The sequence below is a fragment of the Corvus hawaiiensis genome, chromosome 4, assembly GCF_020740725.1.
Source record: "Corvus hawaiiensis isolate bCorHaw1 chromosome 4, bCorHaw1.pri.cur, whole genome shotgun sequence".
NCBI classification, from domain to species: Eukaryota; Metazoa; Chordata; class Aves; order Passeriformes; family Corvidae; genus Corvus; species Corvus hawaiiensis.
Window position 1 is genome coordinate 2592816 of NC_063216.1, and position 13668 is coordinate 2606483.

Below are 13668 nucleotides of genomic sequence, written 5' to 3' on the forward strand. Positions count from 1 at the left end.
TCAAGAAACTGCTTAGTCATCTCCAAAGATATTTCTGTCTCCTTTTTAATATAAATACCCAAGTAATATGGACTTAAAGCAGTAGCAAAGATAGTAAAAATTCAGATCTGTTCCCTGTGTGTGCCCTCTTTGAACTATGTGCGCATCCTTCGGACTTTGAAATCACGTGTATTCTCTATACAACACTGTGCTTTGGGCAGAGAGTTCTTTTGTTGTTTGTGACACTATTTTGTTTGATGTAACATTGTGAGTTGGTACATGATGAATGTGTGTCTTCTCCAGCACTCCTCAGCTAAGAAAACTGGTGCCATCTTCATGTGGATTTTATTAAGGGTGTCTTGCTAGTGGTATCACCTAATAGGTGCTCCAGAGTATATTTTGAATCTATTTTATACGACTCTTAAGTGTTGGTGCTTTTGGTTTTTAATTGGCTTTGTGTGAAGGTAGATGGGTGCAACTGAGAGCAAACTTGACGTGCAGTGTGATGTATATAATTACACTTACACTTTCTGTTCCTGAAAAGTTAGGCTGCACCAAGATGCATGTCTTCTGTTTTCAATTACTTTCAGCAGTGGAAAAGCAAAGGAGAAAAGCTTTAACAACAGACCAACCTGTCTTTTATGTTTAGGGAATCCTTCAACAGGATCTGAAGTGACACTTGTCAGTATTTACAAGTTTTAGAGATTTATTTGGTTCAGGTAAGCATTGAAAAATCTGGCTAGTTTAGTCCTGTTTATTTACAGTTTTCAGATATGGCTTTTATTTTCTTTGTTCTCCTTAAGGATGCAAGCTCTTTTCAGGTTGGTTTCTGGTGGGGGTTTTTTTTGGTTGGTGGTTTTTTGTTTTTTTTTTTTTTTTTTTTTGTTGCTGTTGTTTTGTGGGGGTTTTTTTGTTGTTTTTTTTTTTAATCTGGGATATGGATTGTAAGAATCCTCCAAGTTTGCAAGCATTATCATCTGGGATTTTGGTTTGATTCTTCCCTGTACACATCCAACTGCACCCTGTGGCTGTGAAAAAGGGGCTTCATGTGCCTTTGGGGCCCAGAACCTATACTGTGACCAGTCATGTGTGCTCCGTGTCTGTCTGAGCTGGGTGAATTACATGGCAACAAGGGAGGCTGGAGGAGAGCCCATAGGGGTTTTGGATCCCTATGGAGGATTATTTAGGGAATGGTAGTAGGTAACATTCACTACAGAGATGGGGTTTTTTCCCCACTTATTTTTTTATGGAATATTACATTTTTTTTCCTCTGGACCACACAGATACCTGAGGCACTGTTCCTAAATGAATTAAACAATTTTAAAATTTATTTGCTTTACGTAGTGCTAAAGTGTAACTTTCTTTTGTCACATTAAGACAAAGCATTTATGTATGTCTGTGTGCACACAAGATACTGTCAGGTCTCACCTGTCTTGTTTAATTGACTCTGAGCCAGGCCAAAGCCTTGCTGTTGTTGGGTCTTCTGGTTTGGTGACATCGTTGCGTTAGTATTTCCTTGTTTTCAGCCAAGCTCAGCCTAAAGTGGGGGGAGTATGATGTAGGCTTCAAATATGGCAAAGAGCTTGAGGGACATACATCTGTTTTGTGATACCCTGTTGGAATGGTCATGTTGAAAGGCTCTGTGTTTTTGCTGCCCTGTTTTAGCTCTTTAAAGCTAGGACTGACCTCCTGCTTCAACTTGCAACCAAAATGACACAGGATTGCTGCTTATTAGAGATGAATTGATAGACCTACTTGGCAGGAAACAATCTGGGTTTCATTTTTAAAGATGACTGGAAGTGTGAGCTGGAAAAGCCCAGCAGAAATTTCTGGAGCTGGATCCATTCCAAGTGGAATTCCACAGACTTCCATGATGTTCTGCAATTGAATAACTGGACTTTCAGCTGCAATGTATCTATCATGGTGACATGTGTTTTTTCTGTGTAAGTTTAAAGGTATTGGGAGGGAAGATGAGTTAAAATTGAAGAGCAACTGGCAACACCTTGAAAATTTATCATTCCTTTCTTCCAAGGAACTGGTTGGATTCAAAATACTCAGTGTCTCTTTGGGCAAAACTAGTAACATCAGCACACCAAAGAACTTTAGGTGTGCTGCGTTATTTTTGGTCATATTTCTTTTTTCTTTAAAAATGCAGGAGTGATGACTAAAACCTGGTATTGCTGCTTGGTGTTGGCTCAATAGAGCAAGCAACAGAGATCCCCTCAACTCTCATTAGAGTTTATGATGTTCAGCACCAGGCAGAGCTGGATCCTAGAGCTGCATGTTTTAACACAAAAAGAAAAAGGGTTGAAAACACAAAACTGGAAGCCACAGTGAGCTGGCTGCATTGTGTCTTCATATTATTTTCTATTACTTTTTTATGACTGACCGTGTCGCTTAATGTATCATGATTTTGTATTTTGAAACGCGTTCCAGAAAACGTGGAGTTTGAAGCCTGGCTGAGTGAATATTGCTGTTGGAACCTTACCTTGAGATTTGCTCAAACATTTCATTATTTTTAATGGCATGGCCTTAGCTTTTTAATTCAAGACCTGAGAGATACAGAGAGAGTGTGTAAATAGAGTGCTAAAACATCCATAAAACCTGCTTGGAAACAAATAGATTCAGAAAATGTATTGGTGAGGTATTGCATGTGGGCATGAAGGTCAACAGATTGTGCAAGGGTGGGACAAGAGCAGGGCTGGGAGCAGAGTAGCAGAAGTCAGAGAGGCAGACACTTCATTTTCTGATCAGCTCCTTGCCTGGACAGGGAAAATCCCTTCTTTCAAGTGGAAAGGCAAATATGGCGAGCTGCACCGCTACTGCTGGCTCCCTTGCCAGCTGTGGTGCAGAAGAAATGCTCCTGCCCTTGGACACAGCACCACCTTCCCTGGCTGATGCCTGCGCCACTCCGGGCCCAACCCCTCTGCCTACTGCCCCAGCTGTGGCTGCGGCTCCCAGTACGAGCCCCTACTGCTCATGATGGACACCAGACTGTCCTGTCCCGTGCCACTCCTGAGGGCATCCCTGGGTGGCAGAAACCAGCATGGTTTCTGCTCCAATGGCTTGTTCTGCTTCACACCTCTGTGGTGGCATCTCCCCACGGGGGTGCACTGCGGCTTTGCGCGTCCAGAAGGGAGTAGCAGCTCACACTGATTAGCACTCGGTGCATGGTCAGCAGCTCCTGCAGGCACTTCTGCCTCCAGCTGCACCTCCACTGCGCCTCGCTCCAGCCTGGGGTCCTGGGTCGTGCTTGTGTCACTCTGTGTCTGTCCTGGGGCACGTTCCACCCAGCACATTTCCTCAGAGGGGAGGCAGCCGTGGCAGGATCAGGGCACGCAGCGCATCTATGGCTCCTGCCAGCTGAGCTAGCATGAGGCTCCCTCTCCAGGGGATTTGATCACATGAGACAGCATTGACAAGAACGAGTAAGTTTTCCTTCTCCCTATGCCTTTAAAGGGATACAGGATAGCAGTTTTGTTTGTGTAGGCCAGAAGTGAAGATTGGCTTTTCCACAGTTGTGCAGCTGCTTCTGCCCGTACGATACTCTTTTCCATTCTCTCTTTTTTTTTTTTCTGATAGAAATCAGTGGGAAATTGGCATTGTCATTTAACAGGGCAAGAAGTGCATTCTCCTCTTTAATATATCTTGGTCATCTGAGCTAGCTGTTCTTTCCTATTATTAAGAACAAAGAGCTCCTGGCTGGAAGTTGTTGGCCTGGGTGCTGTTTTTCTGCTCTTGGAGCTTGTGGGAGACGAAGCTGGCCAAGAGCTGGGGCATTGCCACAAGTTTCAACTGTCAGGCCACAGATGTGTGACAAAGCGTGCAGGAGGACTGAGTGCAGGATATGGGCATTCTTGTGATTAGATTAGCAACATGAAGATGAAGGTGTTTGCTGGTAGAAGCAGATAAAAGGCAAAGGGTCACTGGTGAATGATATCCCATGAGCCTGCTTCCCAGTGTTTGGTTGCAGGAAAAAGTGAACACAAGTCAGAGCTCATTTTGGGATTAAGCACTTTTACAAATGGTTTTGTGGACTATAAAATCCCTTCAATTTCTGTGTTTTGCCTTTCAAAATGGGGGCCTCATCCTCATTACCTGTGTTATTCTCACTTACAATTAAACAGTGGTAAAGGGCAATGCAGCTTTTACTGCCCTTTGTATCTACAGCAAAGTCTAAGTGTTTCCTCAGTGATAATAGTACATGTAAGAATAATTCATTTCCCACAAGCAAGGACTGCAGGAGTAAAAGAAATTCTGCCTTTGCAATTGTGTGCACAATGGTACAAGAGGATGAAGTAGCCTATATTGTCAAAATCTGAGATTACACCAGCTTCTGCCCTGCAGGGTAAGCCCATCGAACTTTCATAGTGGGTATTAGATGAATCTGGCCTGTGAGGGTGGAATCCAGTCCTGACTGAAGTCTCTGGGAAGTGTGCCAGGGATTCCAACAGGACCAAGATTTCAACACTAGTTTGTATACGAATAATATTTCAGTATCTTCTGATCTTTGGGGACAACATATTTGAGATACTTCAGAGGACACTTGAAGAGGAGAGTCAAGGGTCGATCCTTATACCATGAGAACCAGTGGCTGTGCCAGCAGCTTCCAGCTATGTCTTGTTTCTTCCTTCATCTGCTAATGGGAAATGATAGACAAATGTCACAGAGTTCAGGGGTGGGGCCAGTATATGCAAATCCAAATGTCAAGAGAAGCTCTGCCTGGCCCTTAAGTCAACGTGCAGTAGAGGAAAGGCGAGGAAGGAAGTAGGAGGAGTGGAAATGGCATATCCTCAACCAGCCTGCCTAAGGGAGTAAAGATAAATGGGGACTTTCCATTGCACCCGAGTGGCTCTGAGATGGGAGCTCTGGCTGCTGCAGCCGCGCTAATGTTTGCTGGTGCCTCTGGGACTGCACAGCTCTGCAGCGCTCCTGCCCCAGTCCTGAGCTAGATCATGCAACAAGAAATGGACCAGCCACGGATCTTTTAGTTGCAGACCCAAGGAGTAAACTCTGGCAGGAACAAAGCCCTATAAAAAGCTCCCTGCCAGCACTTTCATGTGGTTCTGTAGCAGCAGCAGCTGTCGCAGGGCCTGGCACCTTCAAGAACATGTACACTTTGGTAACTTGTGCTGGAGGCGGGGCGGGTGAAACCTGCTCTGCACCTACTGGAATTGAGGGCCTGGACCATGGCATCATCCTGTGGGCCATGAGTAGTCCACAAAGCACCAGCTGGGAATCTCTATTCTATATAAGCACTGCATATTTTTGCTCAGGATGCCACAGAGATGTTCACTAATATGTTTGTCAGGCTTGCAAATGCCCCACCAACGTACATGAGCTTTTTAAACTCCTGTGAAAGATGAGATGGAAATTGTACATTATATCAAAAGCTGAGACTTTAGCAGATGGGGTTTTTGATTTCCTTGTTGGAATTCTTTGTAATTCACTGCCTTCTTCTCATAAAGTTAGTTGTTTGGAAATATACACGTAGCTGGAAGTGAAATGTTTGAAGAACTGAAACTGGGACCTTGAGAAAACACCAAAGTTTGATTTTCTTGTTCTAAGGTTGGTTTGCCATTGATGGATTTTCCTTGGAAGTCCTAAGAAGCATGGTCAGATGAAACAAGGCACAGCTACATTGGAATAAAACTGTGTTCATGTTGACCTAGTAGATCTTTTTTGCCTCAAGTCCCAAATGAGCTGTTCTGTTTGGGAAGGAATAAAGCTGCTTGATACCAGTTTGTGTGTATGTATGTGTGTGTGTGTATATATGTACAAGAGTTTATTTTCTGCAGTCAACATGAATACTTGGCCAAGTTTACAGAAACAATTGCAGATGTGGTTTTTGCATGAAAGGAACGTTGAAAATGAATTTATGGAGCCTTACTGTTGGTAATGGATGACTGCAGTGATATCTAACATCTTGGACTGAAGAAAGCCATGCATGAGGTGTGACAAAGGACAGATCAATCCTTTGAACTCCACCTCGTGATTTCAATGAAGTCGTGCCTGTTTCTAAAAGACGCGAGTGGCACTGAATGCTTCTAAAGCAGAATTAATAGGGGAGCAATGAAAATAATTTCCAAATGTTTTCTGACAGATTTTAATAAAAAACACATTTATTTGTTTTGACAGAAGATAGATTAAGGAACTTTAATTCTCCCAGATATTGCAGTGGAATGCTTGTCATACCTGTGTTTCACGGGTGCCAGATTAAACAAGTCGCATTTAGACAATGAGTGTTGCTTGCTGAGTTGCTTTTAGCTTCAAAAGGGGCAATGAAGGCATTCTGTTTTCACTTTTGAGGTGGAGGGGGTAGAAAGAAAGGGCAATGGCAGTCTTAGGGATACAGTAGATGTCATGGCTTTTAGCCAGCTGAAGTAAAATATCCTTTATGCTTCTGACTGACAAGTCCTTTGCTGATGTTTGAAAGGTCCACCCTTAGACACCAGGACTTTGAACACCTGAGGTGGACAAAAATGGGAAAATGGGATACTTGGATTAATGTGGTACAAGTGACAAAGCTGCGTGCAGTCTCGGTTTAAGTCAAAATTTAATGAGAAATTTGATGGTTTTGGTGGTAGTATTAAGGAAAAAAAAAAAGAGGGCAATGACAGAGCAATAACTTGGGTCATCTGTCACCACCTGATCCTGCAGTGAGGACAGGTCAGAGGACAATCAAATGTTTAGTTGCAAGCACCTGGGAAACCTCTGTGTAGCTGGACTTGGAAGGGTCCTGAAATTTCTCTCAGCTCCTGCAGAGCTGGGATTCTGCCACAGAGCAGGATGGGCCTGTGCTGGTACCCCACTTTATTCACCAGTGTGAGAGGCTCGTTGGGCTCAGAAAGGAAAGGGACACACGTGGGGCACAGCGTGCAGAGGTCTTTAGGTACGATAGGAAATTTAGCGGGAGATTTCTCTTGTCACAAAGAAACCTAAGGCCAAACCCCCTTGCTTCCCTTTTCAGGTGAACGAGGAAATTGGCAATTCTTTCATTGTGCCAAGAGGGAAGTAAGATGGAATGTGCTTGTGCAATGCAGCCACCAGGCATGGCCAGCACAGGGGCTCATGCAAGACTGTGTTGTATTAGGCAATATGCTTTGGTTTGAAGCTTCCTGGCTCAGCTTGTTTGAAGCTGGTGCAGAAGCTCAGCCTAAACATCGCAGTCTGGGAGCTCATGCAGTGTAATGGAAAGGTGATTGGGAGGTCTTGAAAGACCTTTCTGTTTAAAGACCTGAAGAGTAGTTTGCGTTTTTGCTTGTTGCCAGACTGGCTCATCTGTTTTTAAGATCGCCTGGATGCTGAGCTGTCTCTGAAACCAGCGCTGGGAATAGGGTGAGGACAGTTTTAAATCTGAGCCAGAGCAGGAGGTTATTTTGCTCTCCATACTGGGTTACACAGTTATATGGTTGCATGTGTATTTCTACTCAGCCAATTTATTGTTTGCTTTCAAAAAGCCTATTCCCACCAAGTACTATTAAAATATTTTGTCACGTATTTGCAATTACTGTGCGCCTTCCTCTGATTTTCTACCTTGATGAAAGCTTGAAGAAAGACGACTAAATTTTCAGTTTCTCATGGGATGAGACAAGAAGGGGAGCGGGATTTACAAGTGTGTGCTTTGTTCTGGGAGGGATTAAATGTGGCTGTCCTTGAAGAAAGTACTTTTTAGCAAGATAATTTTAGCAATAAACTATAGTCAGCTGAAGATCAAAGGCACTATGTGAAGTGCAGAGACGGAGAGACTGGTACTGCTTTAGAAATGAGGATTTTTTTGTGGGTAAATGATATTTTCAGAGCACACACTTTGCTGTGATTCTGATTCAAGCAATGCAGCAATGTAGGTAAATTCTTCCACAGGTCCATCTTTTGCACCTGGTGGTGGAAAACCCCCCAAAGTTTACTTCAGATTGTTTCAGTGGTGTAAAAGCTGAAAAAGATGCTGAAGATTTTGTTTTGCGGTAGAAACAACAAAATGATAAGTGGTGGACCTTTTCCCACTGTAAGGGTAGCCCATGTTCCAGTAATTTGCAAATATGTGTGGATGCCAGGGGAATAGAACTGGTCAAATAGTTTCAGACATCTGCATCTATTTGATAAATAAATATATTATGCTTCTTTAAAATTTATTGGTGTCTCCTAGTGGAATTAGATGAAAAACATACCTGGAAATAATATGGAAAAAAAAATAAATTGAGATATCAAAATATTTTCTGTTGTAATTTGGAACCACAAATTTTTATATTTAAAATAAAACTAGGGAATTTGTCTTTTTGAGGTTGAATGCAACATTGCTTTTGAAATGGTTTTCTTGGGGTGGTTTTTGTCTTTTCAGAAAAATGAAACTTTTTTGGTCTGACAACTTACTAAAAATAAGTGTTACAGGAGAAAAAATATACAAAGAGTGAAAAAATAAAATGTCTTTGCACACCTTGGAAGGTCACACACAGATACATTTTCACAATTGGCTCTGAAGGCAGGCCCTGGATGGGAGCTGGGTGAAGTGTTACATTTTGTCCCAGCATGTTTTCATTCATGAACAATTTTCATTAAAAAAAAAAAAGCATTAAAATGTGCATGCTCCCAAAAAAGGTTTGTAGAAAACGCTTCAAATAATTGGTACCTACCTCAATAAATCAATTCTTCAGTCTTCTGAGAATCTTAGGTTTTATACTATGTATAAAAAAGTGTGCATTATATTATATATATTACATATTTTTGTGGAAATGGGAAGAATTTTTAGACAGATTGATGTTATTGTCTGGTGGTTCTCAGAGGCTGAAAGATAGCTTGTCATTTTTGGGGAGACAGTGAACAGCACTGAATAGTTGACTTCTTCAAGTGAACCTTCAGGCTGATGACTCATTTTCTTGCACTAATATGGTTTTGGTAGCTAAAGGTCAAACTGTTGACCTGATCTCCATTTCCCAAGTGGCTTCCTCATTTTTGAAAGGGAGATTTGGATTGCAAGCCTTCTGAATGTCCTGCAGTGGCTGTGCCTCAGTCCTTTGAGAGGAGACACTACACTGTACTAAACCCTTGGTATCCTCTCAAGATCTCCATCCATCTGATCTTCACTGCACGACAAAAAAGCACCCCGAGGATGGGGAAAAGTTGCTGCATCAGGGAGCTCCTTATCACTGCTGGGTAATCTCCCCAGTGCTCCTGGGAAGGAAAAAAGGGGAGGAAGAACAGAAACAGTTCTGGGTTGTTGTTATTACCCTCCTTGGACTTCCTCACGAGGAAGAGCTTGAGCTTTTGGAGATGAGAGGTGGTGCTGAGGACCATGTAGAAAAGAGGGGGGTGGAGGATGGGCTGGGACATTTGGAGAGGGGATGGGGATAATGATGCACAGAGCAGCCCAGAAGGAAAGAGTGTGCCATGAGAGGTGGAGAGAGGGACTGGGTAGGAGGTGATGAAGGTGCAAATAAACCAGGTATCAAAGCATGTCTGCTTTGGGGTTGGTATTCTCGTTTCTAGCATGTGAGTTGTCATCCTAACAGCCAGCTCTTTGTTTTAAATCCCTGATGATGACTCCACAGACTAAATGCTGCTGCCTGGTATAGTCTTAGTTCCTGAGGACACTGTTATCTGCACTGAAAACCAGCATGCTGCTTTGAACTTGCTCTGTAGTGTCCCATTCCTCCTTTGATCCTTGTCTCCCAGCCGGGAGGAACCATGTCAGCCCTGCAACTCGCAGGTCCTCCAGCAAAGCAACTGGGGCCTGATTTAGCTGCACATGTGAGCTGAGATGGAAACACTTCTTGGGAGAGAACAGAAGATTTGCTGTTCTGGGTTCTTCAAGGGGTACCCGGTGCTAGGAGTAAACACAAGATTGGCAAAAAGTCTTGTTGCAACTTGCTTTTTAGATATGTGGTCTAACTGTGAATTAAAAAAAAAAAAAAAAAAAGGCAAGCAGCAGCAATGGTAGTGTTGTCTCTATCAGATTCACAAAATTAACACTTCCTTTGAATCTCCACAAAACAACCCCAGACAAATGCAAGGAAAATCACATCATCTGGGATTTAAATTTAAAATCCCCCAATCTGGGAACAAATCAGAAAGAAAAATACCCCCAGGGAAAGTAAACTAATAAAATAACCTTCACAAAACCCCTGCCCTCAGCAGTGTTTTAATCCAAAAAAGGGGGCAGAAAAAGGCACGAATTCCCTGAAGTCGTGCAAGGCTTTGCTGGTGCCAGTGATTTTATAGGGAGGGCACTTGGCTGTTGCACCGGCGGGCAGGAATATAAAGCCGCAAGACGGATCTCCATCTGCACACAGAGCGCTCCAAATAACCTACAAATGCACCTTGGCTTTGTTTCCCTTCAGCTGCCAGCAGCTCCCGAGCCACCTTTGGAGGTTTTAGCCAGCATCTGCACGGTGGCTTTCTCTGCGGAGTGACGGGCTGGGAAACATGGTTTTGGGGGGGACGTGGGGGGTGGAAGTCCTCGGAGTGCAGCGCCGGGGCTAGGATTGCAGAGGAAGCTGAGGCCTCCAGCCCTGCACAGGAAGCAATCTTAGAGCAGGCCTTAAATGCCAGATTCCAGGCAGAGTTTAACTAACCACTGACAGCTCTGTAAACAAAGCAGGGACAAAAAGAGAGCAGCTTTCCCTTTTCTGGTAGTCATTTTTGGTTTGGGGGCTGCAGGGGAATTCTGTAATAGTCGGCTTGATGGGATATAAACCGAGGCTGGAAAGGCTTTGTATATGAAGAACTGTAAAGGGGAAAATACTTCATGGACTAAATCATAAAGAAGAAGGTAGGGCACGGGGAAAACGCGCGGATTAAACTACAAAAAAAATATTGCTACTTTTCGTTCTTTGAGCAGGATTTGTACATAGTTTGACTTCCCCTGGGTGGTATTTAAAAGCAGTGGCTTACTTTTCTTGTTTCTCTTTTCGTTTTCTCCCCTCCCTTTTCTCTTTTCCTTTTCTCTTCCTTTTCTTTCTTTTCTCATTTTCTCTTCACTTTCTTTTTTTTTTTTTTTGCATTTCTGAAGCAGGGTGGGAACAGACAGACGGGGAGTAACCTTTGCAGAACTTTTAATTATCTGTACAACTAAGGAAAGTAAGAACTCTCTTGTGCAGTGCTTTTACTGCTTGCGGTGAAAAATTGGAAGCTTGAAGTTAAAAATCCTGCTGAATTGTTGCTTTTGTTAGTGGAAAAGACCTGTGACGTTACAAATAACTGGTCTGCGGCTAGCAGATGTATACAGTCCTTACTTAAAGCATGTTGATTTAATTTTAACTAGGAAACTAAACGCATGGGCTATGTTTATCCTACAAGACGTTTCATTAATCTTGTTTATCTCAACAATACTGAGGAAGTTGAGTTTTTTGATGGAAAAAGAAAATAGTTACAGCGAAGTTAAGACAGCAAAACAAAACTAAAGGGACTCAGCTGGTTAAATGCATCCCTTGCGTTTTCACTCTCATCTAAGTGATCATCTCCCTTTTAGATTTGGACCTTCCCAGAGCTTGGAACGCTTAAACACCCACCATGGATGACTTTGAACGCCGCAGAGAACTCAGGAGGCAAAAGCGTGAGGAAATGCGCCTGGAAGCAGAGAGGTGAGTTACTGCATGTGGAAAATGGTGCTGGTGGCTTGCCTTTGATTAGCAGTGGCTGTGAGAATTTCTGCCTTAAGTTCCAAAGAGTCCTTGTGCTAACGATATGTGCCATAAAATGGCTTTAGCTGATGTTGTGGGAGAGATGAGGGGTGTCTATTGTCTAATTCCCTTAGACTGCTCTAAATGTCTGGCTTCTAGTTATTTTGCTGCGTGGATAAGTGTAAACATCAAAGGTGGAGTATGGCCATGTGAAATCATTGATAGGAAAGCTCATCCTCAGATGCTGAGTGCTGTGCAGAAGGGATTGTGTTTGTCAGATATGATAAATATTGAAGATAAAGTTATAAGAGATGAATTGAAATCTGGAATACACCTGGTATAGCACGTGTGCAGTTGCTGTTGTGTTTGTGCTGCCTGTGCCTTTTTATTCATTTACAACCACTTTATGTGGGCAACAAGGGCAGCAGTTGCTATCAGTTGTTACAAGCTTACTTTGGTGAAAAGAGAGCAGATTTTGATGTGGGTATGATGATGTCAATTTATGAAAGAAATACCATGAAAATTCTGGGAATGACATTTCATTAACTAAACCCATTTTACACCTGTACAGTTCTGTTCACTTTAATGAAATTTTGCAGTTTACACTGCTGTAAGTAGGGAGAAAGGCTCCATTTACTTTTGTAATGTCTTCAGTGATAAAAAGATTTGATTTAATTCATTAACACTGTACTGATTTAAAAAAATAAAAGCTAGCTTTAAGCACATTTTGTTCTCATTTTTGTATTTCATTCTGAATAGGGAGTTCATTTTCGTTTCTTTCATTTCCCATGAGCTGACAAAACCATGGTGTTTTGGATTCTGAATACTGTGAAAGAAAAGGTGTTTCCAGAGAAGTTTTAAATGGAAGCCAGCAGAATGCATTACGTTTTGTACGCCCACTTTGAGCTTTTTAATAAGGCTCTGCTACGTCAGCAATTGTCTGATGGAAGTCAATGACACTTGGGGGGGAATCCCTGAAGATGAGATGCAATAACTGCCTTTCTTCCCAAAGGAAGGGCTGCCGTGCAGTGCTGGGGATGTGAGCTCTCATCAGGCTGTATGCTGAACCCTTGAGCTCTGGAGAGCAGCAGTGCTGCCAGCAGATAAACAAACTCCTGTGGAGCGTGGTGGCCAAAGGGAAACGAGGCAGGAGCCTCCCTTTGCGCAGCGCAGCCATCGCCGGGCTGGTGACCTCCCCAAAAGGCAGGGCAGCAAATGTGCTGAGGCACTAAGCTGCCCCCTTGTCCCAGAAGGTTTTCCCCTGGGCCTGGGGCAGTGTGTGTGTGTGTTGGGCAGCATGGGAGGGACTGCAGAGCCCATAAATGCGTGGTACAGCCTACGATGTTTATGTACTTGTAGTGCACTTCTGCTTTAAGCAAAGCTGCTTAAGGAAAGGCCGAGACCTTAGGGTTTGTTGGGAAGAGAGGCCGGGGTGGTCTGTGGAGGATGTTGGGGATTGTAGTTTGGGAGGCATTTTTCTACAGAAAAAATGCCACTTGGCTTCTCTTTGAAGACCTTCAGGCACTTGTGAGTGGGCAGAGGCTGTGGGGTGACCTGGGCTTCAGCCATGTGGTGTGGCTGGTTTGGGCAGGCAGGGACAGCCACAGGGGTTGGGGGCAGTGGGCTCTGCCCTTGCCATCAGTGGAGTGGAGATCCAGGGTGTCAGGTGTATCCCATCCCTGCTAATGGGAAGTGGTTTTGCCATGTCTGGGGTGCTTTGTTGGGGTTTAATGTGGTGCCTTCATGGAGGAGGGTAGCTTGGTGGAAGCCTGGCCAGAGGAGAAGGGTTTGGGCCTGTGTCCCTCTTTCTCCCTAATCACTGCAGATGTGCTCCATGCTCTTTCCCACACATTTGAAGGCTTTCAGCAATAAATTGCTGTACTCCCTTTGCTGCTGCCAACTTCAAGCATTCAAGTACAATGAGTCAGACCCCTTAAAAGTCACAAGACTGCTTTAAAAATCTCAGGATCTTAAAAATAATTTAGTCTGGCCTTTTTATTTTTGGTTTGCCTTAACAATAACAGAGCCTGATTCTCAAGTTCAGATGTGACTCCGGGAGATGGGACCTCCCAAA

At 43.4% G+C, this 13668-nt stretch overlaps 1 protein-coding gene across 7 annotated transcripts in view; it reads left to right on the top strand.

Annotated features, from left to right (window-relative positions):
* Positions 1–13668, top strand: part of CALD1 (caldesmon 1) — a 175707-nt gene that overhangs the window by 79452 nt on the left and 82587 nt on the right. For 5 of the 7 annotated variants that reach the window (XM_048301128.1, XM_048301129.1, XM_048301132.1 and 2 more), the window contains one exon: positions 11444–11555. In XM_048301128.1, coding sequence (XP_048157085.1) covers positions 11485–11555 — 71 coding nt within the window. In that variant the 5' untranslated portion in view covers positions 11444–11484. Of the gene's footprint in view, positions 1–10264; positions 10745–10971; positions 11053–11443; positions 11556–13668 lie in introns of those variants that run through there. The other 2 variants (XM_048301130.1, XM_048301131.1) reach the window with 2 other exon arrangements.